This window comes from Astyanax mexicanus, chromosome 14, assembly GCF_023375975.1.
Source record: "Astyanax mexicanus isolate ESR-SI-001 chromosome 14, AstMex3_surface, whole genome shotgun sequence".
NCBI classification, from domain to species: Eukaryota; Metazoa; Chordata; class Actinopteri; order Characiformes; family Acestrorhamphidae; genus Astyanax; species Astyanax mexicanus.
Window position 1 is genome coordinate 17,611,617 of NC_064421.1, and position 26,017 is coordinate 17,637,633.

At 34.6% G+C, this 26,017-nt stretch overlaps 2 protein-coding genes across 2 annotated transcripts; both read left to right on the forward strand.

Moving 5' to 3' along the window:
- Window positions 1-325: 325 nt before the first annotated feature.
- LOC103028045 (adhesion G-protein coupled receptor F3-like) lies at window positions 326-12,308 on the forward strand. The gene is made up of 15 exons (XM_049464126.1): window positions 326-775; window positions 955-1,110; window positions 2,839-2,918; window positions 3,247-3,305; window positions 3,400-3,527; window positions 6,234-6,449; window positions 6,622-6,852; window positions 6,935-7,078; window positions 7,165-7,349; window positions 7,921-8,106; window positions 8,317-9,657; window positions 9,758-9,799; window positions 9,975-10,010; window positions 10,104-10,184; window positions 10,332-12,308. The coding sequence occupies exons 1-14, from the start codon at window positions 709-711 to the stop codon at window positions 10,164-10,166; spliced, it is 2,934 nt and encodes a 977-aa protein (XP_049320083.1). The 5' UTR covers window positions 326-708; the 3' UTR covers window positions 10,167-10,184; window positions 10,332-12,308.
- Window positions 10,585-25,154, forward strand: LOC103028568 (adhesion G-protein coupled receptor F3). The gene is made up of 18 exons (XM_049463300.1): window positions 10,585-10,598; window positions 13,236-13,302; window positions 14,686-14,698; window positions 14,795-14,938; window positions 15,115-15,285; window positions 16,194-16,300; window positions 17,220-17,278; window positions 17,480-17,610; window positions 19,646-19,870; window positions 20,017-20,262; window positions 21,085-21,231; window positions 21,602-21,789; window positions 22,773-22,958; window positions 23,075-24,397; window positions 24,498-24,539; window positions 24,711-24,746; window positions 24,851-24,931; window positions 25,066-25,154. The coding sequence occupies exons 1-17, from the start codon at window positions 10,585-10,587 to the stop codon at window positions 24,911-24,913; spliced, it is 3,162 nt and encodes a 1,053-aa protein (XP_049319257.1). The 3' UTR covers window positions 24,914-24,931; window positions 25,066-25,154.
- The last annotated feature ends 863 nt before the right edge of the window (window positions 25,155-26,017 follow it).

The window sequence follows — 26,017 nt, forward strand, 5'->3', positions numbered from 1 at the left end:
GTGCATAATTTAATGCTATATTACATCCTGATTAACATTTTCTATGTTTTACATGTTTTTATTAGTGGTGTCAATTAAAAATCAGATATACATTGAATTAATTATAATAGTATTCTTTGATTAATCATAAGCTTAATCACAGAATACTATATATGTCTAAAGCTTTGTAAATGGATGTTTACATAAACATAAGAATCTTAAATGAATGTTAAATGTATGTTAAATTGGCAAAGTAGAATTATATTAATAATAGTAGGGTCACATAAATCCTGTATTAATAAACTTATGTGTGTTCTGGGAGGAAAAACTGATGCTTGATAGTTTTTGACGTAATAGATGTGTCTTAAGTGATTTCCTGTGTGTCCATTGATTAGTTTTACACAAAACATACAGAAATAGCAGCTGGAAGTAGCAGAAGTGTGTGTGTGTCTGTGTGTGTCTGTGTGTGTGTGCCATTGACAGCACTAGTTTTAATGTATGATTTTTACTTATAAACATAATAAAACTGCTTATAGTGCTAATTATGTGTCCTTTTAATTTGCAGGCTTCTTCAACAGGTAAATATATTTTCATCATTGTATCAAGTAAACTGTCCTAAAGGACCTGAATATCTGAGTAAACACTGCTGTTTATGTGACAGAAAATTCCACAAATGTGTACTACCTTGAGCTTCGCATAGAAGAGGCAGCATATGAGAATTTTACAAAGATGCTTAAAGAACTTACACTGGATATAGATAGCTCAGCAACAGTAGGAAGCCTTAGTGTGACAACAGGTAAGTAAAAAATAAGTAAATATAAATGTAAAAAAAAATACTATTTAATAATTCTGCATTACTGTGCTATAGAAATGTTTTTAGTTTTATTATCACAGAAGGATTATGAATTTTCTGTCGCTGCTGTACACTTTTTCATAGTGCTATATCCCTGTTTTTTTTCTTCATCCTGAGAGTAGATTGTATTATGCAGAACAAAATAGTAAATTGTACCTGCAACCCAAACAGCAGTTGGAGTGATGAGGTGTGTCATAACTACACTGAGTGCTCTGTCCGTGACTGGTGCACATTTACGACTCCAAACCCCAGGGCTATGTGTCTCTCTAAAAACAGAGGTAATAATATTCAAAAAAAGAGTTTTATCAGTATTATGGTTGATGATTTTGTTTTCTTTATAATGCTTTATGGACATGGACTGGAAACAGTGGTTTACCTAAAAAAAAATTGTGGTAACAAGCAATTGAACTTGCTTTATTCCACTTATATAAATGCAGAATTATACCTTTAGGTTGAATACACAAAACATTTTAACTGTGCACAGAGCCAGCTTGTACGAAGACATATTTAAGAATCCTAGGCTCTAATAATAATAACATCTGGCATGTAGGACTGTCTACGTTTTGAAATTTTAAAATTTGTAGGTGAATAAAGGTTTGTCAAACTAGCTTTGCTGTCAGGAAGCAAAGATAGAGGACATGTTTGATTAATTAAAAAAATAAGTAGACTACTAAAATAGTAATGAGTTGCAGCCCTAAAGCTAGAGTTTTGTGACTGCTAAAAAATAAAAAATAAAACTTTCTTCTATGTAAAGTTGAACTTTTACTCGCTCTGTATTTAAATGAAGCAGATTTAAGCAAGCAAGTCACATTAAATAATCCTGAGGTTTGAGAGTGTTTCTAAACATTTTAAATTTGCTTATTCCAGGTCTTAATCCTTATCCTCTGCTCCTCTATACACACATACATGTTAGAGTCTGTATTTTTATGTTGAACAGTATGCTATTGTTGCTTTCCACTATACAAGAGCTACACTACTCGACTCTACTCGCTTTCTAGTACCTGTCACCGGGTTCATTTTCCACTACCACAGCTCCCCCACAAAATGAAGCTGTCACTTCATCCTCTATAGAAAAACGATGCAGAAGCATTTGAGATGGCTGCTGAAGTGATCATGGTCCATAGTTCTGTTGTTACTGAATATGTGAAACTCATATATTATACAGATGTATTACACACAGAGTGATCTATTATAAGCGTTTATTTTATTTTATTGTTGATGATTTTGGCTTACAGCCAATGAAAACCCAAAAAACAGTGTCTCAGAAAATTTGAATATTATATATGACCAATTGATACTTTTGGCAGTGTGGACAGTTTGCTTATTCCTGCTGGAAAATGAAATCCACATGATATAACACAGTGGATCAACACCAGCAGATGACACGTCTCTCCAAACCATCACTGATTGTGGAAACTTCACACTAGACCTCAAGCAGTTTGGACGGTGTGTCTCTCCACTCCTCCCACTTTCCCCGATTTACAAATGAAATGTGAAATTTACTGATGATCAGTGATTGTTTGGAGAGACATGTTATCTGCTGGTGTTGATCCACTGTGTTATATCAAGTGTATTTTTATTAAAGAGATTTTAAGTGATACACCAACACAAAATACAAAAAGTGAACGAAAAGGATACATGGTTTTCAAAATTTTTAATTCACGTTAAAATATGAAATGTGTGACTTGCAAAAGAAACCCTTTTTCTGAACACCCCAAATAAAATTTTGTGCAAAAAAATCCTTCAGAAGTCACTCGTCTCGTATAAACACAACTGTTCTGTAAAGGCCTCAGGAGTGAGTTAGAGAACACTAGTGAACAAATAGCATCATGAAGACCATGGAACTCACCAGACAGGCCAGGGACAAAGTTGTGGAGAAGTTTAAAGCAGGGTTATAAAGATGCTTAGCTGTGTCTTATGGTACAGTAGTGCAGTGTGCTGTTGGTAATGAACCAAAAGTATACTTTATGATACAAAAAAAAAATATTTTATGTGTCTTTCCCCAGTTCTTGTCAATGGATTACTTACCCTTGATGAACAATTTCCCACAAATCAAGAGGAATTTAAACATAAATACACTACTGAGGTACGTATTTTATGGCAAATAATTTATTTGTTCCAACACAGAATATGAGTTAGCAAGGTGTAAGATAGCAATGAGCATTGGGGCGTGCCTTGCGCAAGGGTGTAAAATAGGGCCCCATGTCTTAATTACATCATTAGTTAGATAGACATATCGCCCTGGACATCACTCCCAAGATTCACTTCAAATTTGAGGTGTCATTTTGATTGTGTGTGATTTGTTTTTTTTTGTGTAAATGCTATTGTGACATTTTATGTTTAATGATAATTTATTCACTGTTTATGTATTTGTTATATTTTGACATGTTGTTTAATAATTCAATCTCTTTTAGCTGGAAAAGTGGTACAGTATGTTGGGCTGGTTTGATTCAGTAAGCATCACGGGACTCAGGTAATAGTATTGAACATAAAAGAAAAAAGAAAAGGCTATAAATGTCTGGTAAAAGCCCACTGTAAGTAAAGTTGTTTTTCTTTCTTTTTTTCAGGCTTGGTAGTGTGATTGTAGAATTTGTGATGTCATTTTCAGAGCAGTTTAATGTGGATGCCCTTGAGAAGATAACCAATGGTTTAAAAAACAACATCACTGGCGCCAATATCAATCTCACAGTTACAGGTATTTGTTTTATTGAATACAGATACTGCTCAAATGTAAAGCAAATGTTTTTTTTTTAAATATAGGAAAATGTTCTAACCTTAACCAATGTAAATTTAAATTAATGATTATAAACACCACAAAAACAGTTTTCAAATGTTGTGTCACTGATAACATTTGGGTGGGTTAATTGAATATTTTGTAAAGCATTTTGTGTATACAGAGTGTGTTTTTTTTTTTTTGTATGTGTGTGTGTTATGGCTTGGTGATATGGATCAAAAATAATATTACATTTTTTCACTGAATGGCAATATACAATGTATCTCAGTAGTTTCATCCCATAATGCAAAAACAGAAAGACACTTCTGAGAAAAAAAAGCTACATGTTCCACATTTTATACAGGAACTTTTATAATTTAGTACCAGATCCAGTATATTACAGTATACTAGTATTTACTTTTAGCAGATTTTTATATCATAGACAACTGAAAAGCAAACTACCTTAATTAATTATAACAGAGTCTTTAAATAAATGTTTTTTTCCCCACTTCAAATAGCCTAAAACAAGAGCCACATAAAAAATACAGTGCATCTTATTTAGGGCTATGTCCAGAGTATCAGGCCCAGGAACTCTTTTTTTGGTTTTTGGAGTGACAGTGATTACATTACATTGCATTTGGCAGAAGCTTTTGTCCAAAGCGACTTACGATAGTCAAGTACAAAGTAATAGGAATTAAGATAAACCATCTTTAGACAGGGCTTAAAGGAGGTTGAAGGGAAATAATGGGATAGAGGAGTGAAGGAGGTGCAGAAGGAAATGAGGTTAGAAGTAGTTAGTGTGTTAGAGGTGTTAGGAGAGTAAGTGCTCTTTGAAGAGCTCTGTCTTTAGGAGTTTATTAAAGATAGCAAGAGATTCTCCTGATCTGGTAGTGGAAGGTAGTTTGTTCCACCATTGGGGAACTCTGTATGAGAACAGTCTGGATTGCTTTGTGTGAATGTTTGTTTGGTAAAGCGAGGCGACGTTTATTGGAGGAGCGCAGCGGCCGGGAGGTAGCGTAAGCCTTCAGGAGTGAGTGCAGGTAGGAAGGAGCCTGTTCTGTCATCACCTTGTAGGCGATTGTAAGAGTTTTGAATTTGATGCGAGCTTCAACTGGTAGCCAATGGAGCTCAATGAGCAGCGGGGTGACATGTAATAGCACATAATAGCCAGAATGAGTTTGCTTTTACTTCTGATATTTACACGCACGTGTTTGGCTGGGAGTTTCCTGCACTGCAAAGCCTCTACCATAAAGGCTAGTAAAATTGCCGGCGCTTAAAACAAATACCTTCGAAAATAAAACAATTTTCAATGGTTCATTGGTTTGGGTACTCTTAGGGCAAAGCCTGGGTCTAGAGTCAGAGTTTTTTTTAAACAATCCAGCTTCTCTACTATACCTTTTTTTTTTACATGTTTATCCGTCTCTGTGCTCTCACTGCCTGCATGAGGCAGGGGGTGGTGTGTTTATTGAGGGAAACAGGTGGGGCAAAGTAAAGATAAGCAGAGACAAACCAGGAGAAGAGAAAGGTGAAATGTCAGACCTAATTGGAATGCAACATAGTCTATATTGATATAAACAATATTGTCCCTTCTTACACTGTAAAAAGTGAAGCATGGAGCTGTTCATTCAAGCTAATAAATATGATTGAACACATAATTATTGACTTTATTGTGAAACTCAACCTTTTTGAATTTTGATGTGTCAATTTTGATTCAGACTAAATTAATTACAATTCTGAAGGAAATAAACCAAATGTTTTGGTTCCACTGAAATCATACTCGAAGAAAAGAGATAAGGATGTAATATTTTTAATTTGAATCAAACATGAAGTGCGCATGCGCACTGTGGAGCATGGGAGAAGTTGTAGAGAAGTGCTTCAGAGCACTGAGGGAGAGAGGGAGAAAGTGCCTGAATGCGCTCGCGAGAGAGAGAATGAGAGAGGGAGAAAGTGCCTGAACGCGCTCGCGAGATAGCAACGCATGCTTATGGTATTGTGGCGTCGGGACTGGAGGGGGGCGGAAGGAATTATGGGAGCTCACCCTGTTGGGGGAAGTGGGTGTATTTCTGAATGTTTATGTTACTGTTTATCCCAGAGTTTCATGTCATGTTTTATTATCACTGTTCTAGTATTATTCATGTAGTTATCAGTTATGTGGTTGTTTTGTGTAAGTGCCTCACCCTTTGTGTGTTTTCTGTGTGTGGGAGTGGGGTTAGCTGCGTTGGAGCTGTAGTTAGTTTCACTTTCAAAAGTGGAATCCCATGTAAATCCAGCTCTTAGTGTCCTCCTCAGAGCAAAATAAAGAGAGCAAGAGAGCACTGAAACGAATCTCGCTGGTAATCCGTCCTCTTCCACGCCACAGTAACTTCTGGAACTTCTGAATATGCTGCCATGTTTTTTTTTAAAGTTCGGTTCAATTTAAATGTATTAGTTTGGTTCCGAAACTGAAATGTAAAGAATTTAACTTGGATCAAGGTGAATAATTAATATTGGGTCGAGTGAAGTAATATGGTTTATGTCAAAATAAAATAATCAGGTTGTAACAATTGACTTTATTTAGATTGAGTGAAGTCAAATAGTTTAGATGCAACAAATGGACATCAATTTTTTTAATTTGAGCAGGGCTACACTTTTTACAGTGTAGACCAAATGTGTATTTTCACATTCTCTTTTTTTGTTCTAAACATTTAGGAATCACCCACATCTCAGGACCCAAAAAATTAGTTCCTTATAACACTACTACCAGTCTAACATGTTCAACATTAGCGGATCTGAAAAACCCCACATGGTTTTTCCTAACAGACACAAATAAATTGAAGGAAATTACCAATGGGACTGAAGCTAGAGTGGTGCCGAGTTCGAAGCAGAGCACAATCTATATTACTGCAGCTACAGAAGTCTGGAAAGGTGGGTTTACTTCAAATGGGAATCATGGCAGTGATGACAGTGACTATGATGACATTGTATTGTGCATTTTAGAGATTTTTCTTCATCATTTATTGACCTGTGTGTTTATTTTAGAATTGCTACATATCTTAACATTTGATTAACTGATACTGCATTCTGTATTTGATTACAGGAACATATCACTGTGAATACAAGTCTGCCACATTGGACTCCATCATATACAAAGACAGTCTATATTTGGACATAGCACTTTTGCCTGAAATCCTCATCATTAGCTATCCCCAATTTCCAAATTGTAAAAACCAAATAACAGTTAATATTGAGGTTCAGTGTATAGTACCCAACACCACAGAGATCTACACAGTTAACTGGACATCATTTGTGCCTGTCAGTAATAATCCAGGTAAGAATCATTTGCAGGTGAGTATACGTAAAATATTTTCAATGTCATTTTCATTATCAACTTACATTTAGCATTTTTTAAGTCTCTTTACAGAACGGCCAGATCGCTTACAAAGCTACAGGTAAAATCAATTGTACTGTTGGGGAATCAGCCGTTTGTAACTGTTCATTTGAAAATCGACTAAATCAGAAGGCATATGCCAATCTGACAATTCCTATCATTCAAGGTAAGTTATCAAGTTACTGAAATTGATTTAATAGGAGCCTTTCTATGAAAATGATCATTACATTATATTCAAATATTTTTAACCAGAAAAATCAGTTGTTTGCAAAGAAGAAGATGGATGGCCACAAGCAAAGTCAAACTTCTCTGCTATTAAGTTCTGTGGTCTTACTGAAGTTGGCCTGGAAACAAGACTGTGCCTGAATGGGAAGTGGCAGTATGTTCTTTCTAAGTGTGTGAACAAAGTCCTATTCAATATTTTAACTGAAGCCAAGGTATTAACCTTTTTACAATGCTATTAAATATATGTAATAATATGTCAGGATAGCTTCAAACTGGCCTCACGGACTGTTGTCCCTTTCTTAGGCCTTTTTTGTTGTACTTGAATCAGTTAACATTTTTTGTACTAGGATCAGATTCTAGAGATATATATATTTTTTTAAAAAGGAACACTGTCATAGCTGTCACTGTGAATCCCAGATTAAGATTTACACATGTTGAGGCTGGAGCACTGTGCTTTCCTCTGATCATGCTGGCTACCAGGTGATGCTGCATCAGTGGCAGTTTAAAAAGAGGATGTGCCTGACTTCACATGTGCTAGTTTCACCCTCCTAGTGTTGGGAGAATTGCTAGTAAAAGAGGTAGTTCATATGAACAGAGATTGGGTAATTGGCCTTCCATTACCCAAATTGGGGGGAAAAAGTGTGTAAAATGTTAAATAATTAGTATAATTTATCATTATACAATGTCATGACAGATTGCACGTACATGCAGTATCAGTGCAGTTTGCCCCTCTGTTCAGAACTTTAATTACATACATTTTCTCTTCTCAACAATAATTAACAGAACCTTGAAAGAGGGTTTGGGACTGTTGAAAATGATGCAGTCAGTCTACTCACCCAATTAAAGCAGAGAACTGAAGATACAAGCACTAAAACATTTCCAAATGTTAATGTTTCTGTGGATGTTCTGTGGACCTTACAGAGTGCTTCCAAAACACAGAATACTTTACTAAAAATGAAATGTTTTCCTGTAAGTATCAACAGTGATAAATAATGGATTGATAATATATACTAAGAAAAGACAGGCATAACATTAAACCCTAATAAACTTAACATCATTATTAATGTTATTTTTGTTATTTGTGATTTTTTATTATAATATTAATTAACTAATATAAAAAACAGGTTAAAATGTGTCACTCTTGTTTTCTTTTTTTTTTTTTTCTTTTTTTTTTTTTAGGATTTTGTAAAATCTTCCAGCAATCTTTTGAATGGCAGCCTCAATGACAGCTGGAAAAATCCTGATGGGAAACATACACTGGCTTTGACATTTTTGTTTGCTGTAGAAGCCTTCGTAAAGCAAACAAATCTAACTTCTTCAGAGGACACTGACATGGCCAAGCTTAAACAAGCAAATGTTCAAGTGAAAATATATAACACATCTGACCCAAACTCACAACAAAGCGACGATAATTCCAGTGGATTATTTACTAATAGCTTATCAGGTCTATATGTGACAACTAAATTATTGAATCTAGCAAGCAAGTTACCTAACACTCTCAACAAGACAGAAACTAATCCAACTGATGTTATATTATCTGTTACAGTGACTGACAACAATTCCGCAGAGAATATCAGAATGGAATTTCAAAGTAACAGACTCCCAAATCATGAAATGTACTGTGTGTTTTGGAATTTTAACACATCTCAGTGGTCTGACGAAGGGTGTAAATGGGGAGGTGTAGACAATCCAAATATCTGTGAATGTGAACACTTGTCTGCTTTTACAATTCTGATGGCTAAAGAGCCTATTAAGTTATTGTACAACGAAGAGCTAACGTACGCAGGACTGGGTCTCTCAATCGGTTCTCTCACTCTGTGTTTAGTCATTGAGTTTTTAGTGTGGAATGCAGTGGTTAAGTCCAATATTGCCCACTTTAGGCACACTGTCTTGGTCAATATAATGGTTTCTTTGTTAATAGCAGACTGCAGTTTTCTGGCAAGCCCGACTCCATCCTCAAACCCCTCAAACTGGTGTTTGTCTCTTACAGTTATGAAGCATTTTTGCTACTTGGCTGTTTTTTTCTGGATGATGTGTCTAGGTTTGGGTCTCCTGCACCAAGTAATATTTGTTTTTGTTCACTTGAGGAAAAAGGTGTACTTGGGATTATGCTTTTTCCTTGGCTATGTCTGCCCTTTAATCATTGTAGTAGTTACTTTCATCTCTCATAACAATGGTGCTACTGGGAGCTACTATTCTACAGAAACCTGTTGGTTGATGTATAAGGGTGTGTTGAAAGGGTCAATCTATGCTTTTCTTTTACCAGTGTTTGTAATTGTGTTTGTGAACATGTTCACCATGGCTATAGTCATCTGCAGGATCCTAAAACCCACTTTATCAGAAGGAAGCAGTCATGATGAGAAGGAGGTTGCGAGAAGCATTGTTAAAACAGTTGTCCTCCTCACGCCTACCCTTGGAATAACCTGGATTCTGGGACTTTTTGTGCTGATGCTTGACCTCACAAAGCAACCTTATGCCCAAATTGTGAATTATGCTTTTACATTTTTCAACTCCTTTCAGGTATTAAATCACCATCCAGTTTTTGTTTTTATTTTATCAACAACAAAAGGCTACATTTGCTTTTTAATTAAATATAATCTCTTATTTATCCTCCATGCAGGGCTTCTTCATACTTCTTACAGGATGTTTTGGAGAGAGAAAGGTAAATTGCATTTTTTAACACAACAAGTAATGATTCTGAATTTGCTAAGGGGCATATTTGTACATGTTTACTGGTTTGGCATGTTTCTTTGCATCAAAAGGGATTTTTTTAAAGATCTATAGAGGCTTGTATTTAGGAAATGATGGAATAAAATTAAATTATGTTTTCACCAAAGGTTCGAGATGCATTGCTCAAACGTTTCAGACCACAGGTAAAACAGATTGGAAACATATTTTTATATACACACAGTATATAGAAACACTATGAGAATATTTTGTTTTAACTGTCTGAATTATAATTTTAGCAATCAGCAAACTATAAAAGTGAGAGCTCAATAAGAGTCACGTCAACATCCAAAAGAAAATGAACACATTACTTGGCAATGGTATGTGACATTTATTGGTTTTACCCTTTGATACTGTACTCTGTTCCTCTGAACATTTTTGTGAGATGTTTGTAAATGTTTATGTAAATATATTAAATGTATTAAAGGTCTATTTTCTTTTTTTTACCTTTCATGATACATTACAAGACATCTTCCACACTGAGATGGAGAGTGAAAATTGAAGATACAAGAGACTTTGCTTACTTCACTGTGAACACAGCAACACTGAACCAACATGGCATATTGTTTATTAATTCCATTTATAACATTTAAAAAAAAAATCACACATAAGCCCTATCCGGACGGGATTCGTTTCTCACAGGGACAACTGCGAAAAATATCACGTTTAGTAGCTTCTACATTTCCACTCCCTGTTGTGTTTATGTGAATCTCCGTGGAAATGCACGCCCCTAGGTGCAATTACAGTGCATAGCAGTGGACAAATAGCTGTTTTATTAAACACAAGGAGACGAAACTCAGAGATGTGCGTCCGGAAGGGACTAAAATCACCGGAGGAGCACAGAGTTCAGTTAAAAACAGTAGGTAATTCAGCCTGTCATTTTCTCAGAGGACGTCTGAGAAAAACACGTACATGGTTGTTTTGGACGGGAATAAAATCCACAGAGGACCCCTATAAAAGAGAAAATGATCTCTCTGAGAAACGAATCCCGTCCGGATATAGCTATAGAGTTGTGTCATACAATATAGTATATATTTTCCTTCATGTTTAAAGCCCTATGTTTGTAAATACTATCTGTATTTTGTACTTGTTTGTCATTTGTAATGGGAAAGGGGTCTTTTCAAACATGCCATATACAATCTGAAAAGTTGGGACAGCATGGAAAAGAACATTTAAAAAGTATTTCTTTCATTTACTTTGACTTTTTTGATTGCAGACAGTAAGACCCCAAGATATTTCCTGTTTTGTATAGTTAACTGGTAGCACTTGTTAGCAGAGCTTCAGTCAATATTTTTTCAAACTGTGCCGTACGTCACAGAAACCTGTGTGGGATGTAGCCTTTGAATTTGCACACTGTCATTCCCCCAGTACCAAGCAATGAAAGGTTTTAGGTGTTGTTTTATCCCAGTATTCCTGCAAACACTTCCTTAAGGTGTGTTACAGTTTAGGTTGTTATCATATGGGGACAGGTCAAGATTAAAGGCAGGCCTGTAATCTCTTATTTCACTGTAGGGTTTACATTAGGCAGCTGCTTTGTACTGTAAAGATTTAAGTGTTCTTTATGAATGTAACTCTGTATAAGAGTGCTTGACAAATGATTGTTAAAGTTCATGTGGCTCTATCAACTGTTCTTGAATTATTCTTGATATTATGCACTGTAGATATAGAAATATGCAAATCACCTTCAATCTTCCTTTGAGGAACATCATTTTTAAACATTCAGTAAATTTTGCTTCAAACTACAAAGCCTCTGCCCACCTTTGCTCCTTAATGACCTTGTTTAACCCAACATAAATAACAAATTATTTTGATTTTTACCTCATTAATAGTGATAAATTTCCTTTTTTAATTAGCTGCAGACCTGATTTGCAGAAATGGAAAGTAACTTGGGTACACACTGTCTGCAATAAAAAAAAAGTCAAGTAAAGGTATTTTATATGTTGCTTTCCATGCTGTCCCAGCATTTTTCTGATTTGGAGTTGTACATACAGCAAAAAATAACATAAACATTACAATTCATTAGAAATTACTGGACTTGTGTCCTTTGTGTGTAAAATATGTCACTTAGATAATGTTTTCTTTTGATATATTACATATATATTATTAAATCAGTGCTAAGAAAGTGTGTGTGTTTTAATGCAGCCCTGGGTGTGAGAGTTAAGAAATTATAGCCCAAAGCCATTTTACATTTAATACATTTTCATAAAGCATATGAAAAATAACATCCTGCTGTTGTAATTTGACCTTATTTACACAGTTTCTCACTGCTACTGGTTGCCAGGATTCTTCATGTAATTCTTTTGTCTTTAAGAGAGCTCAGTTACTCTAACTTACAGTGTTTTATCAGTCTACTCATGCTTTAGCAAAGTTTAAGGCTACATCTGTACCTACTACCTATACTGGAACGTAATGCATGGAATTAAATCTGTATATATTTAAAACAATTAACTTGAGCTTCTGTTTATGTTGAATGGTATAATATTTTGTCTGCATGTGTGTCTATGATTTTAGGTTAGATATTAGTTATGTTAGGGTAGATATTAGTTATGTATATGTTGATATGAACAGCTGTTACAACACAGGACAAGCATAGTTCCTGGAAGGCTGAAATTGATTTGCAATTCAAATCAATTACAGGGTGAATTAGCCATGTCTTTTCGGGAGCATTTTTGAAAGTCAAATGAAGTTAATACTCCTTCACTGTTGCGATGAGCTGAACATAACAGTTTGTTGTGATATTTTATGTAAATATTTCTGTGGGGGTCCTGAGAGACAGAGTGGAACCTTTTTACTCTTCTTGCTCAACGTTTATAGGCAGCTAGTGGAAAAACATCTTCTAAAGAAAACAGAGCGCGACTGTTGTACTGAATTATGGAAACTGTGCAGAGAGTGAAAGAGGAATAGAGAGTCACTAATCAGTTCAACTCGGTTAGACTCCTATTCTTACCCTGAACCAAATCAGGCATCTCAGCTCTGAAAACAAACTGGAAAACTTTGATATATATTTTTTATACAAATCCAGTGCTATCTTTTAGTATACATATTGATTGCCATGTTTTTCATCTGAGGAAGGATTTTTTTTTTGGCAGAAGAAAAGTGTGGTAGAGAAAGGTAAGCAAATATAAGTTTAATTTTCTATTACTCTCAGATTATAGAACACTTTACCTGTTTCAAAGCTCTCTATGTGATCTTTCAGCATGTCCAAAATTATATAACTGCTTATTATTACTAATTAACCGTTTAGAACCTTGATGATATAACACCTGATCTAGTGTATGCAAAGCAGCTATGGTATTTTTACTGTGTAATGGAGTTGTTTTTTTTTATAATCTATGTTTTATTTAATAATATTTTCATGCTGCTCGTCTCAGAAATTCCTGCCTCAAAATGAACTCCTGTGCAGGGCTGATTCTCATCCTGCTGGGATTGTTTTTAAAGGTTGGTATATCTTTACAGAATAATCTGTAAGAGATTCAGGCTGTGTTTTAAGGTACTGGACAATATGATACAAGTGGAGTTGTGATGGGCAAATAATATAGAGAAAGATACCCAAAGCAAAGCAAAAGCTATAGAACATTTTATAAGTAATAAAAAAAGCTTGATTAAAAACAGGTATTATTATTATTATTATTATAATTATTATTATTATTATTATTATTATTATTATTATTATTATTATTATTATTATTATTGTTGTTGTTGTTTAGATGTTATACATTCTCCCACTTTGTCTTTGCTTAACTGCTCCTTCTCTGGATTGTTTGGTCTGATTGTGTGATTTGGGCTTATATACAGCTTATATGCTATTAGTATTTGTACAGTAAATGTTTGAAAAAACAGAAAAAAGGAAATATTGTACTGTACTTTTAACACTAACTGACAAGGAATGGTGGAATGCTCTAAAACAGAACATGTAAATGTAAATGGCTCCATTTGTCTCATTTTCTCTTCAGTACTTTCTTTGTATGGATGAGCATTTGGACCAACTTTTGAGCAAAAGCATTGGCACCCCTCATTTTGGTCAAAAGTTTTTAGACACAGCTCTGTTAGTCAAATGCATTTGCATTCCACCAGGTGGCCAAATGTTGGTCACTTAGCGAAGTGATGGTGGAAACTACATTAGCTGTGCATCCTGTGTTTCCTTTAGGAAATTAACTTTATTGTGTTATTATTGTTGTTGTTGCCTTATGTGCAGAAATTACTTATAATAATAATAATAATAATAATAATAATAATAATAATAATAATAATAATAATAATTCATTCTGTTATATTCATTAAATAGCGCCATAATCTTGTGTGTAAATGCTGTGTGATCAGTGTAATAGCTGGTAATCTATAGATGGATAGACAGCTACATTAGGCATAGAGGGATAGGGGCAAAAGAAAGAGTAAGGTGCATCTGATGGCAAGCTCTGACCATTCTAATCTTGTAGGTGGACATGCATGCATGTAATGCTGCAAACAAACTGCATCTTTTACCAAAGTTTTAATATAATAGCTGTTCTTAAGCTCTGCTGCAAGCAGCAGTTATTAAAGTTAATGTGAGCTGATGTACAAAGCTAAGCCAATGCTTTGGTAATAGTTTACACTTTTATTACAGTAGCATTGCTAGTTGGTCGTACTTCTGAGTTTCTGATTCATAATGTTTGGAGTTTTACCTTTTGTGTTTTTGCAGCTGCTCAGCCATGAACAAGGCATGATTAAACAGTTCTAACAGCTGCAAAATAAATATATCACAGATGATACAAAAATGGTTTGTCACAAACTGTAGAATTTATTGCTCATTTTGCTAATCATTTGATATATCTTCATTTTTAGGCTTCTTCAGAGGGTAAATATGTTTTGCGTATCATTTTGCTTATTAAGTAAACTGCACTAGAGAAAACTGAAACCTTTGAATGAAAACTGCTTTGTTTGTATATGACAGAAATATCAACAAATGCCTACTATCTGGAGCTTCACATAGAAGCAGCAGCCTATGAGAATTTTACAGAGCTGCTTAAAAAACTAAATTTAAATGTCTCTCAAGACCAGAATACTGCAACTGTACAAAACATTAGCATAACAACAGGTAAATACATTTTTTCACATATTAACAACTGACTACATGCACAAACATAATATATATGTTGTTTTTCCAATAAACTAAATAATTTATTATTTTAGGATACAGTTTAACTTTAGCACTTCTAATGTGTGCCATGTGAAAATGTGAAAATCCGTGTATTTTCTCTATTCTGAGTGCAGAATGTAACAGTACCTCCTCAGGACAGGTAAATTGTTCTTGCAATGAAAACTACACTTGGAGTGATGAAGTGTGTAAGAACTACACCCAATGCTGTACAAACGACCAAAACAATAAACTGTGCACATTTAAAACTCCAAACCCCAGGGCTATGTGTCTACATAAAAATACAGGTAACACTTAGTCTATGTTTGTATTCTGCAGCACGTTTTTATTCCTGAAACTGTCAGAATAGACACTGAGCTACAATCTGTGCAAGGATCAGTCACTGAGCTACAATCTGTGCAAGGATCAGTCATGCTCTGGCACAAAAGGTTAATTCTGAGGCAACAAGGGCAGAGTTCACAACCTAGTGTCTATGTTTTGTTTCTTTTGGTCAGAATTTTTATGCATGGACCCCTAAAAATGACTTTAGTTGATCTATTTTATATAAAAATATGAAAGAAAATTTAGATAACAGCAACATGCTTTACAGAAATTGTGTGCGGGTTCACTCAAACTAATGCTAGTTCGTTTGTTATGGGACAACATGAGCTAGGAGTCCGCTCTTGACCAGAGTTGTCTCTCTGGGAAAAGAAAGAATAGAAACTTAAGCTAGTTTTGTTGTCCAGTGTAATTCAGACAAGTGCAATCTGGCAGCACGGTGGCTTCAAGTCCCTATCTGGGTTGAGTTTCCATGTTCTGCTCGGGTTTCCTCCGGGGACTCCGGTTTCCTCCCACAATCCAAAAACATAAAGATCAGGTAAAATTTGAATAGGATACCCTAAAAAAAATGCCCTGGTGTGTGAATGTGTGTGTGACTGTGTGTCCAAATATGGACTGGCACTCTTTAACCCTTCAGTGCCGGGATGTTTCCGGTCATTTCTGGTTGAGAGTATGCTGTGCTCTTTTAGCTGCCACTTGTGTGTAGAATATAATTGTTGGCATCCTTAAGAACCTTGATTGGTAAAAAAGACACTATATAGGTATAACTGTAAGTAAGTAAATCTCTTAACCCCCTGTGAACTGGGTAGGGACCAAAATGTGTCCTAGACTATAAAAAATGTTTCAATATCACTGCAACAAATCTGTTTTCTTCCAGTTCTAGTCAATGGATCATTTACCGTCCTTGATGAACCATATGTCCGTTACTTTGATGATCCTGCAAGTAAACAATATCAAGACTTTGTCAAGAACTACACTGAAAAGGTCTGTATTGCACTGAAAACATATTAATTCACACATTCCTAACATAAGATTTAATAGAAATCACTTAGGAATTAACTCTATAGTTTCCATCTGATTCCCTTGTAGTCCGAATGAGTCATTTAGCATAAGATTTAATGACTATTCCTAAAAAAAGAAAACTCTTCAAATGACAATATGCCAATATGGCAAAATCAACTGTGTTATACCATTCAATTTAAACTGACATGCCACATGTCATTAAACTGGACAGTGACCATCCCCACATGTATGTCCTGCAGATCAGTAAAACTAGTTAAAGTGTTAACGCTTTACTGATCTGCAGGACATACATTTGGGGATGGTCACCTCCTGCACTGTATATGGCATTGATTTCAATTAAAATGTATTGTCTGTTCAAACAGACAATTCTAGCCAGATGCAGCTGGTCACAATCATTATTACTACTCACTGCTCTGTCCACTGTGAGTGGTAACTGGCGCCCAGTTTTTGGTTTCCACATGACACTTTGGGTGCAGCGATGTTAAATGCCCGTATGTCTTCATAAATTTAATGTCCAATCCACCTGTCAATATCAGGTCTCGCTCAACATCTAATAATTTACATCAACTTACAATGATCATACCGGCCAGTGTTTAACATCCTTCGCAAGACATGATCAATTTACATACTGCTATCTTATAACTTTTGGCATGAAGGGTATGATTTGTACCTGTTTGAATATTTCCATGACAGAACATGTAATGGATATTTTATCTACACCCTTTGCCAGCAACCTTAGCTGGAAAGCATTTTATGGTTTTATTATTAATCTGTAAGATATATAAATATATAGTGACACATATTTAGATAATCAGATTTTCTCTGCCAACAGCCTTATTACTTTATCTTGTATAACATGACACATTTTTTTTATCTATAGCTGGAAACCATTTACAGTCGATTGACCTGGTTTGACACACTGAAGATTACAAAACTCAGGTAATGGTAACTGATGGAACTAGGAAGTAGCACTATCTTTTATTTTTGAAGTGTAACTGAACATGTTTTTTTGTGGGATGATTTTTCTTGATGACACATGCTGTTAATTCTCATGGCATAGAAACTAAATATTTTAAGAACCTAAAATAACACAGTTACAAAGATGCCATTAATTAAACAAACAATGTCTTTTTTTCTCAGACAGGGCAGTGTAATTGGCGAATTTTGGATGATGATAACTTCTCCAGAAATATTTGTTTCAAAAGATCTGGAGAATGCAACTTTAACTTTGCAATATACCAGCAATGCAACTTTCGACCTTAATGTAACAGGTAATACTTTTGTTAGCATTTTATTACATTTGTGCTTTGATGAAATCAAACATTCTTCGGGCTTAAACTCTGAGAAGGTCTGGAAATACCTCCTGACAAAATTGAAAATGCAGTGTATAGACATCTGGGGTCTGTTTCCCAAAATGTTTTAAAGGTTACACGCTTTCTAACAATGTACTTTAAAAAAAACTAATACAAAAATCTGACCCTCTTGCAACTCACTAAAAACAGTTTTCACACAGAGTTTCACCTAAAACATCTCTATTTATTTAAACACACATTCATGAAAATTAGTATTTGTTAAAAAAAGTCATTGCATCACACACACTACATCCAACAGCAACAAGAAAATCCATTATCTTGTTATTAGTTTTTATATTTATAGTAATACTATTTAAGATTTATTTTAATTCATGGTTTACCACCAGAATGGTAGAGATGCTCCTTTTCATTTATTATTGATACAATAAACCATCTTTGTAAGTAGATGTGTTACTTTTAGTAGAGCCTATTATAGCCTAATAGTCTTAACATTCCAAGCACAAATATGTTGTAAGTTTTACTGTATGAACAGCATTTCTTATTTAACTACCATTTCAGCAAATCTACTCTGGTACTGTTTACTTCATAAACAGACTTAGCAAATACTGAATAGAATAAGAATCAAATAATAAAATCATCAAATAATACAACAGCAGCTTAACTGGGAACAAATTGTATAAAAGAGATGTTATATTATGACAGCTATAATTTGTCATTAAAATATATTAATTCTAGACATTTAGAAGCTTTATAGGCTACTGTTAAGCCATATGAGCATTCACATTTATGTAATATAGCTTTCACCCTGTAGTGACGAACTATACTTTTAAGCAGAATCCTTTATATTTCCAAAAGAAAAAATATATACATATTTTATGTTGTTTGTATTGTACAGAAATACACACATTTGGATATAAAGCATGTGCTTTCTAGCATTCAAATATTTAACTCACTTAAAATAAATAATGTACCTTAATATTTTTGTAGTACCATTTAAATTCTTATCTATTATTAGTATTTTTTCATATAAACATTTGACAATTATACATTTTTGGTATAATATTGAGAAAATTAATGTCTTAAAATTAAAGTAAAAAATATTTAGACTAGAGGTGCCTTCGCATCGCAGATCTGACTCAGTTTTCAATCTGAGATCATTTATAGAGCCAGTCATTATCTGGACATAGCACTGTTGCCTGAAATCATTAGCATGAGTGACTTCGGTTTCCTAAAATGTGCAGGCAAACAAAAATGTTTCCTTAAAAGTTCAATGTACAGCTCCTAGCGCTGTTTTTTTTTTTTTGCAGCACTTGTTCATAAATAGGGGACTATCAAGACTTTTGGAAAACACAAACAAATTTGGCATTCTTAAAGTTGTTTGTAAATGGCTAAGATCATTTATTATAATTAAAGGCACCCCTGATTCGTAAATGTAAAACTTACTTATTAATTACATAGTGATTTTTTTCTATCTATTTCTTATTTCTGCACTCTACATGTGCAACCACTTTTTTGGGTTAAGTTTTTAGTAATTGCTGATTCATCTGCTGAGGGAAACAGGCACTGATTTGTTAATCAATATTACTAAGCTAACTTAAAAAATAACGACCAACTGCATATAATTCATATAACCGCACATAAATGACATTAGACCAATTAGAGTCTTTGTGCAAGTTTCTATATTCCCCTACCTACATATTAAGGGAAGGGAAATTGGATATATACAAAGGCAGCAGGATGGTAAAAAAAAATGGGAGACAACAAAGAGGATTACATTTGTAAACTGAATCCACCCAGCAGAATTGCACAAATTGTATTATTTTTGCAACCACATTTTGGTCAGCTTTTAGCCCACTAGTAAATTTTGACTCCAAATTCAGCAGATGAATGAGCTGCTGGATTGATGTGGCTCAACATCTGGACAGCTAAGTAGCTATTGTTCAATAGTTTACTTTAAACCACAGTTTCATTCATATTACATGTCTTTCTATAGGATTTGTAAAAATGACCATGAATCCAGCATTCCAGAAAACACTTAAGTATGGTGTTTCTCTCAATATAACATGTACTACACCAGAAAATTTGGGTAAACCCGAGTGGCTCTTCCAACAAAATGCATCAAACCCGAAGCAGATTACAAGTGGTCTTGAATCTACAGTGACTAATAGTGATTGCAGCAGCACTGTTTATATTAAGGCAACTACAGAAGTCTGGAAAGGTAAGTTATTGATAATTAGAGTCACGGTAATAATAATGTGTGCTTTTACCCACATCCTGTTGGTTAATGGACTTGATATTTTATCTGAATTGTAATTGATCTTATTTGTTTTACTGATACATACATTTTCCTTTCTTTTAATACAGGAACATATAAATGTTCATACACAAAATCTAACATAAGATATATTGCCAGTCAATATTTGGACATAGCACTGTTGCCCAGAATTTTTAGTACAAGTGACCCCCAATTTCCAGACTGTACACAGAGCCAAAAAAGGTTTCAAATAAAAGTTCAATGTATAGTTCCTGACGCAGGAGAAGACTACCAAATTGACTGGAATGACAATGGAAATTCCATGAATGGAAAGTCCATTACAAAGGAGCAACCTGGTAAGAATCACTTTTTACCACATTCAACCTGCTGCTAAAATGTCCTGACAAATCCCTAATTTAATTAAAATAAAGCAGTTAAAATATATAGATGAGTTGTAAAAACTGTACATTTCTGATAAGTACCATCCACTCTCCAGTCCACACAAACTATGCCCAAAAAATAACCATTTCTCTGTAGTCTTAAGAACTGACTAATTTACATATTTAACCCTTTTCAGCCCCTAATTTAGCACTGCTCGTTCATACAGCAGTTTTTACGAATGTTTCATCTTTTTATTTTTTTAATTAGGCACCATACAGGGTGACCAATCAGAACAGAGCTCATTTGTGTGTGTATATATATACACACACACAATCATTTTAGTTATAGAGTGAGAGTTTTGCTGTTTATTTTTGGAATACAAAGGCATACATTTTATGTGCCTCAAAGAAAAACATAAAAAATATATCAGTTATAAGCTCTTTAAGGAAACCCAACAAGTTTTTTGGAATGGTCAAAAAGTTCACAGCTGGGTTGAAGTTTGTGACTGTAAGGGGCATAGTATATAATTAACATATTTTAAGATACTGTAAAACTCCTAAAAGCAACTGAGCAGGCATAATATTTGTGCATTAATATGATATTTAAGAAAACATAAGAGAATGTAATATGCAACTTACCTTTTTCTTGACTTCATATAGTGATTTATGTAGCTATTCTGATGGCTTGCTTTGGCTCTACACTTTACTAAGCACTTTAGGCTATTGTTGTATTTAATGTTTCAGTCACATGGAATTAGAAACTATACTTTCTTTAACTGTACCTTTTTATGTTTAAAGCACTTCTAGGAAATGGACTGATTTCTTACCAAGCCTATAAAATTATTTATTGTGATGAAAATAAGGAGAACACTTCAGCTACATGTACATTTAAAAATAGAAACAATCAGACTGCTAATGCCACAATAAACATTAATATCATATATGGTAAGTTTTGTTGTATTTGTGATTAAATATTAAATAAGCATAATGATCAGGCAATATTTATGATAATAGTATAGTGTGAATCAGGGCTTAAAGTGGATACATTTCTGATATTTGATTTATTTACATGAACCTTATACAGAGAGGTCAGAAGATTATAAAGAGTACTGGCAGTATAAATGTGTAACTACTGCATACCACTTCATGCACTGGTGTAAATATAATACACTTAAGCCCACATGACATATTTAGAAGCTGAAAAAAATGTCATTTTTGCAAACAGTTAATTTATTAGTAATAGTGATTTTTATTATACATTTTACCACAAGAAAAATATGAGTTCCTTGTATAACCTTTTTATATTGTGAACCAGCAACCACAAAGGTTTGCCCGAAAAACAGTGAATGGGCAACTGCAAAGGCTGGATTCACTGCAGAGAAGTTATGTGATTTCGGCTCTGTTGGTCTAAAAACAAGAAACTGCTTATCAAATGGCCAGTGGGACAATGTAACCTCTATGTGTGTAACCCGAGACCTCAGTGACCTTTTGAATGATGCTAAGGTATTACTTTTTTACCATTTTTACAGTTTGTTCAAGACATAAAGATCAACCAATCAATTGATGAACTACATAATCATCTGTCACAAATATAAAAAAGAACTTATGGAATATGCATTTCTTACAGGAACTTTGACTTTTATTTCATTGCAGACAGTGTAAACAAAATATATACTTCCATTCCTGTAGTTAAGGTCGGCAAGATATTACAAAATAGTTGTAATAAAGGCAATTTAGAGCTATTAATAAAAAGGTAAATGAAATAACCATTTAAAAAAGATGATTGTAATGCATAAAAGGCAAGGGCACAAGCCTAAATTGTACTCCTGTGATCTCTAATCCTGCTGTTTAACAACAGTTGATAAAGCTACATGGGCAAGGCATTACCTTGGCAAAACCTTGTCAAGTACTACAATATAGAGTTACATTAAACTACATTAACCATGTCCAGAAGCGGTGTCAACTTCTTTGTGCTCGAAGGTATCTGGTATGGACCATCACACAGTAGAAATGCTTTATTGCCTCATCTTTTTGGAAGGAGTTACAGGCATCAAATGCAGTGATGGACAGACAGGGTGAATCAAGTTGTAGCATACTCTTGTATGTCAGAAACAAATGATGTTTCAAGATGGTGGCCATGTTCAGGACATAACCTTACAAATAGGCCCCTCACCCATGACTCACCATGTACATATATATTAAAATTAAATTAAATCAAGTTGATCAGAAAAATCATAAAATATCTGCAATAAAATAAAAATCTAAGTAAATGTAAGCTGGGTTGTGTTATTATTTGCCATTTCTATACTATTCCAGTATTGGGGTTGTACATAAGTAAAGAAAAATCTTAATTCTTGAAACTGACAACTGTGATATGTCCATATACACAAAGAAAGAAATGCCAGCTTAAATGTATGAAGCACAAAAAAGTGGCACCAGGCTAATAGTTAATAAGTTAACCATGCACATCTGTTTGTAAATAATAGGACCTCCAAAGAGGACTTGGGATTGTTAAGGAAAATGCATACAATATATTTGATCGTTTGAGGATATCAACTGAACAGCAAACTGTAAACTCGTTTGCAAATGTTAATGCTTCTGTGGACGTTCTGGCAACCATAACCAATGCATCTAAAATACAGGACTCTCAATGGGATGCGAAAGTGCTCTCTGTAAGTACTGGTAGTGACGAGTTATGTTTTTAAAAATGTACACTAGTGATATGTAATAAAAGATGAAAACTAATACTAAAATACAATAAAATTAACCACCATTTTGTTGTTTTCAGGTTATTGCGAAATCTACAAGCAATCTTTTGAATGGCAGCCTAAATGACAGCTGGAAAAGTTATAACGTGAATGAAAGTTTGGCTAGTACATATCTAAAAGCTATAGAAGACGTCATAAATCAAACATATCTACCTACAGGACACACTGACAATGACCTTATACAAGAAAATGTACAAATAACTATATATAAAGGATCTGATGCAAATTCAACATCTATCAACAGTTTCAAGGTCAATGCCACTTGTCAAAGTAACTCTCCCACTGTGCAAACTGCAATCAAGAATCTTGCAAGCAAGTTACCAAACAATCTCAACAAACAAGAAACAGATCCAAGTGATATCATATTATCTGTTATTGCTGACAATTGTAACAAAATCAAACTTGAGCTTCGGAAAGACAGACTCCCAAATCATGAAATGTACTGTGTGTTTTGGAATTTTAACACATCTCAGTGGTCTGACGAAGGGTGTAAATGGGGAGGTGTAGACAATCCAAATATCTGTGAATGTCAACACTTATCTGCTTTTACAATTCTGATGGCTAAAGAGCCTATTAAGTTATTGTACAACGAAGAGCTAACGTACGCAGGACTGGGTCTCTCAATCGGTTCTCTCACTCTGTGTTTAGTCATTGAGTTTTTAGTGTGGAATGCAGTGGTTAAGTCCAATATTGCCCACTTTAGGCACACTGTCTTGGTCAATATAATGGTTTCTTTGTTAATAGCAGACTGCAGTTTTCTGGCAAGCCCGACTCCATCCTCAAACCCCTCAAACTGGTGTTTGTCTCTTACAGTTATGAAGCATTTTTGCTACTTGGCTGTTTTTTTCTGGATGATGTGTCTAGGTTTGGGTCTCCTGCACCAAGTAATATTTGTTTTTGTTCACTTGAGGAAAAAGGTGTACTTGGGATTATGCTTTTTCCTTGGCTATGTCTGCCCTTTACTCATTGTAGTAGTTACTTTCATCTCTCATAACAATGGTGCTACTGGGAGCTACTATTCTACAGAAACCTGTTGGTTGATGTATAAGGGTGTGTTGAAAGGGTCAATCTATGCTTTTCTTTTACCAGTGTTTGTAATTGTGTTTGTGAACATGTTCACCATGGCTATAGTCATCAGCAGGATCCTAAAACCCACTTTATCAGAAGGAAGCAGTCATGATGAGAAGGAGGTTGCGAGAAGCATTGTTAAAACAGTTGTCCTCCTCACGCCTACCCTTGGAATAACCTGGATTCTGGGACTTTTTATGCAGATGCTTGACCTCACAAAGCAACCTTATGCCCAAATTGTGAATTATGCTTTTACCTTTTTCAACTCCTTTCAGGTATTAAATCACCATCCAGTTTTTGTTTTTATTTTATTAACAACAAAAGGCTACATTTGCTTTTTTATTAAATATAATCTCTTATTTATCCTCCATGCAGGGCTTCTTCATACTTCTTACAGGATGTTTTGGAGAGAAAAGGGTAAATTGCTCTTTAAATATGATAAGTATTGATTCTGTATTGTTAGCGGGCACATTTTCGAATGGTTACTGGTTTAGCACTTTCCAGTTACTGAACATCAAACAATACAGACTGATAAAGACTTACTCCTGTTTAAGACATAAATTAAGATAAATCCTGTTTTCTCCAAAGGTTCGAGATGCTCTGCTTAAACGTTTAAGATCACAGGTAAAAGAGATTCTGAACATATTTTTCATATACACACATATATATGTATATACATGTAGAGAAACTGTCAGAATATTTAGTTGGCTGTATTATTATCATTTCAGCAATCTGTGAACTACAAAAGTGAGAGCTCAACAAGAATGACATCAATTACTAAACAGAAGTAACTTCATTGCTTTGCAAAGGTATGTAACATTTTTTACATAAATTTACCATGAGATAACATAATATACTCTATTCCTCAATAGAAAGCTCAGTATTTACTTTTGTCATCCTTAAAAAAAAAAAAAGAACTAAATTTCTTTTCCTGCTCATTTAGGTTTTCCTGGTCCATATGCGGTTTGTCTGTACTTGGTGACAAATTTCAAGACTGTGCAGCTATAAAACAGTGTGGCTTACTTTTGTCTTGTTTATTACTTCTATACTGTAAAAATCCAATAGTGAATTGTGTATTACAAAATAGCTTTAAAAATGTATACGGTAATGGCTGAAAGAGTTGGCACCCCAGAAATTCTTTCCAGATTACAGGTGTTCAGTGGGATTTTGATTCAGATTCATTGCTGCCCGTTTCACAACTCTGCAGCACTTTGTCTGCATCCATCTCTATGTGCTTTTTGAAGTATGTTTGGCTTCATTATCCAGCTGGAAGACCCATGACCTAGGACACAAACTTACCTTTCTGACACTTGGTCCTACATTGCAACTCAAAGTCCTTTGGTAGTCTTCAGACTGCACACAGTCAAGGCACCCAGTGCCAGAGGCAGCAAAACAACATCAAAACATCTTTGAACCTCCACTATATTTGACTGTAGGTAGTGTGTTCTTTTTTTGTAGGTCTCATTTTGTTGTTGATATACATTAGAATAATATGCTTTACCAAAAAGTAAAGCGCTGCCACTATGATCGGGAGGTCATTGGTTCGAATCCCTGGTCATGCAGCTTGCCATCAGTCTGGCAATTCAGCAATGCTGAATCAGCAGCAGTTCAATAAGAGGTGGTGATTGCCTTCACATGTGTCGGAGGAGACGTGTGCTGCTCTTCCCCTCCTGTTCTCTTCTTCTGTTTCTGTTGTCCATGCTTAGTGTGTCACTAAGACACAGACACACAATGCAAATGCTTGAAGCAAAGTCATTTCCTCATAGTTTTCCTCAAAATTATTTTGTCTGGCCCATTTTTTAAATTTTGTGTGCAATTATGTCAAATTTGCTTTTTTTTTCTCTCTGATTTGTGTATTGTTCCAATACACTCAATAGAAATAAACATGTGTATTT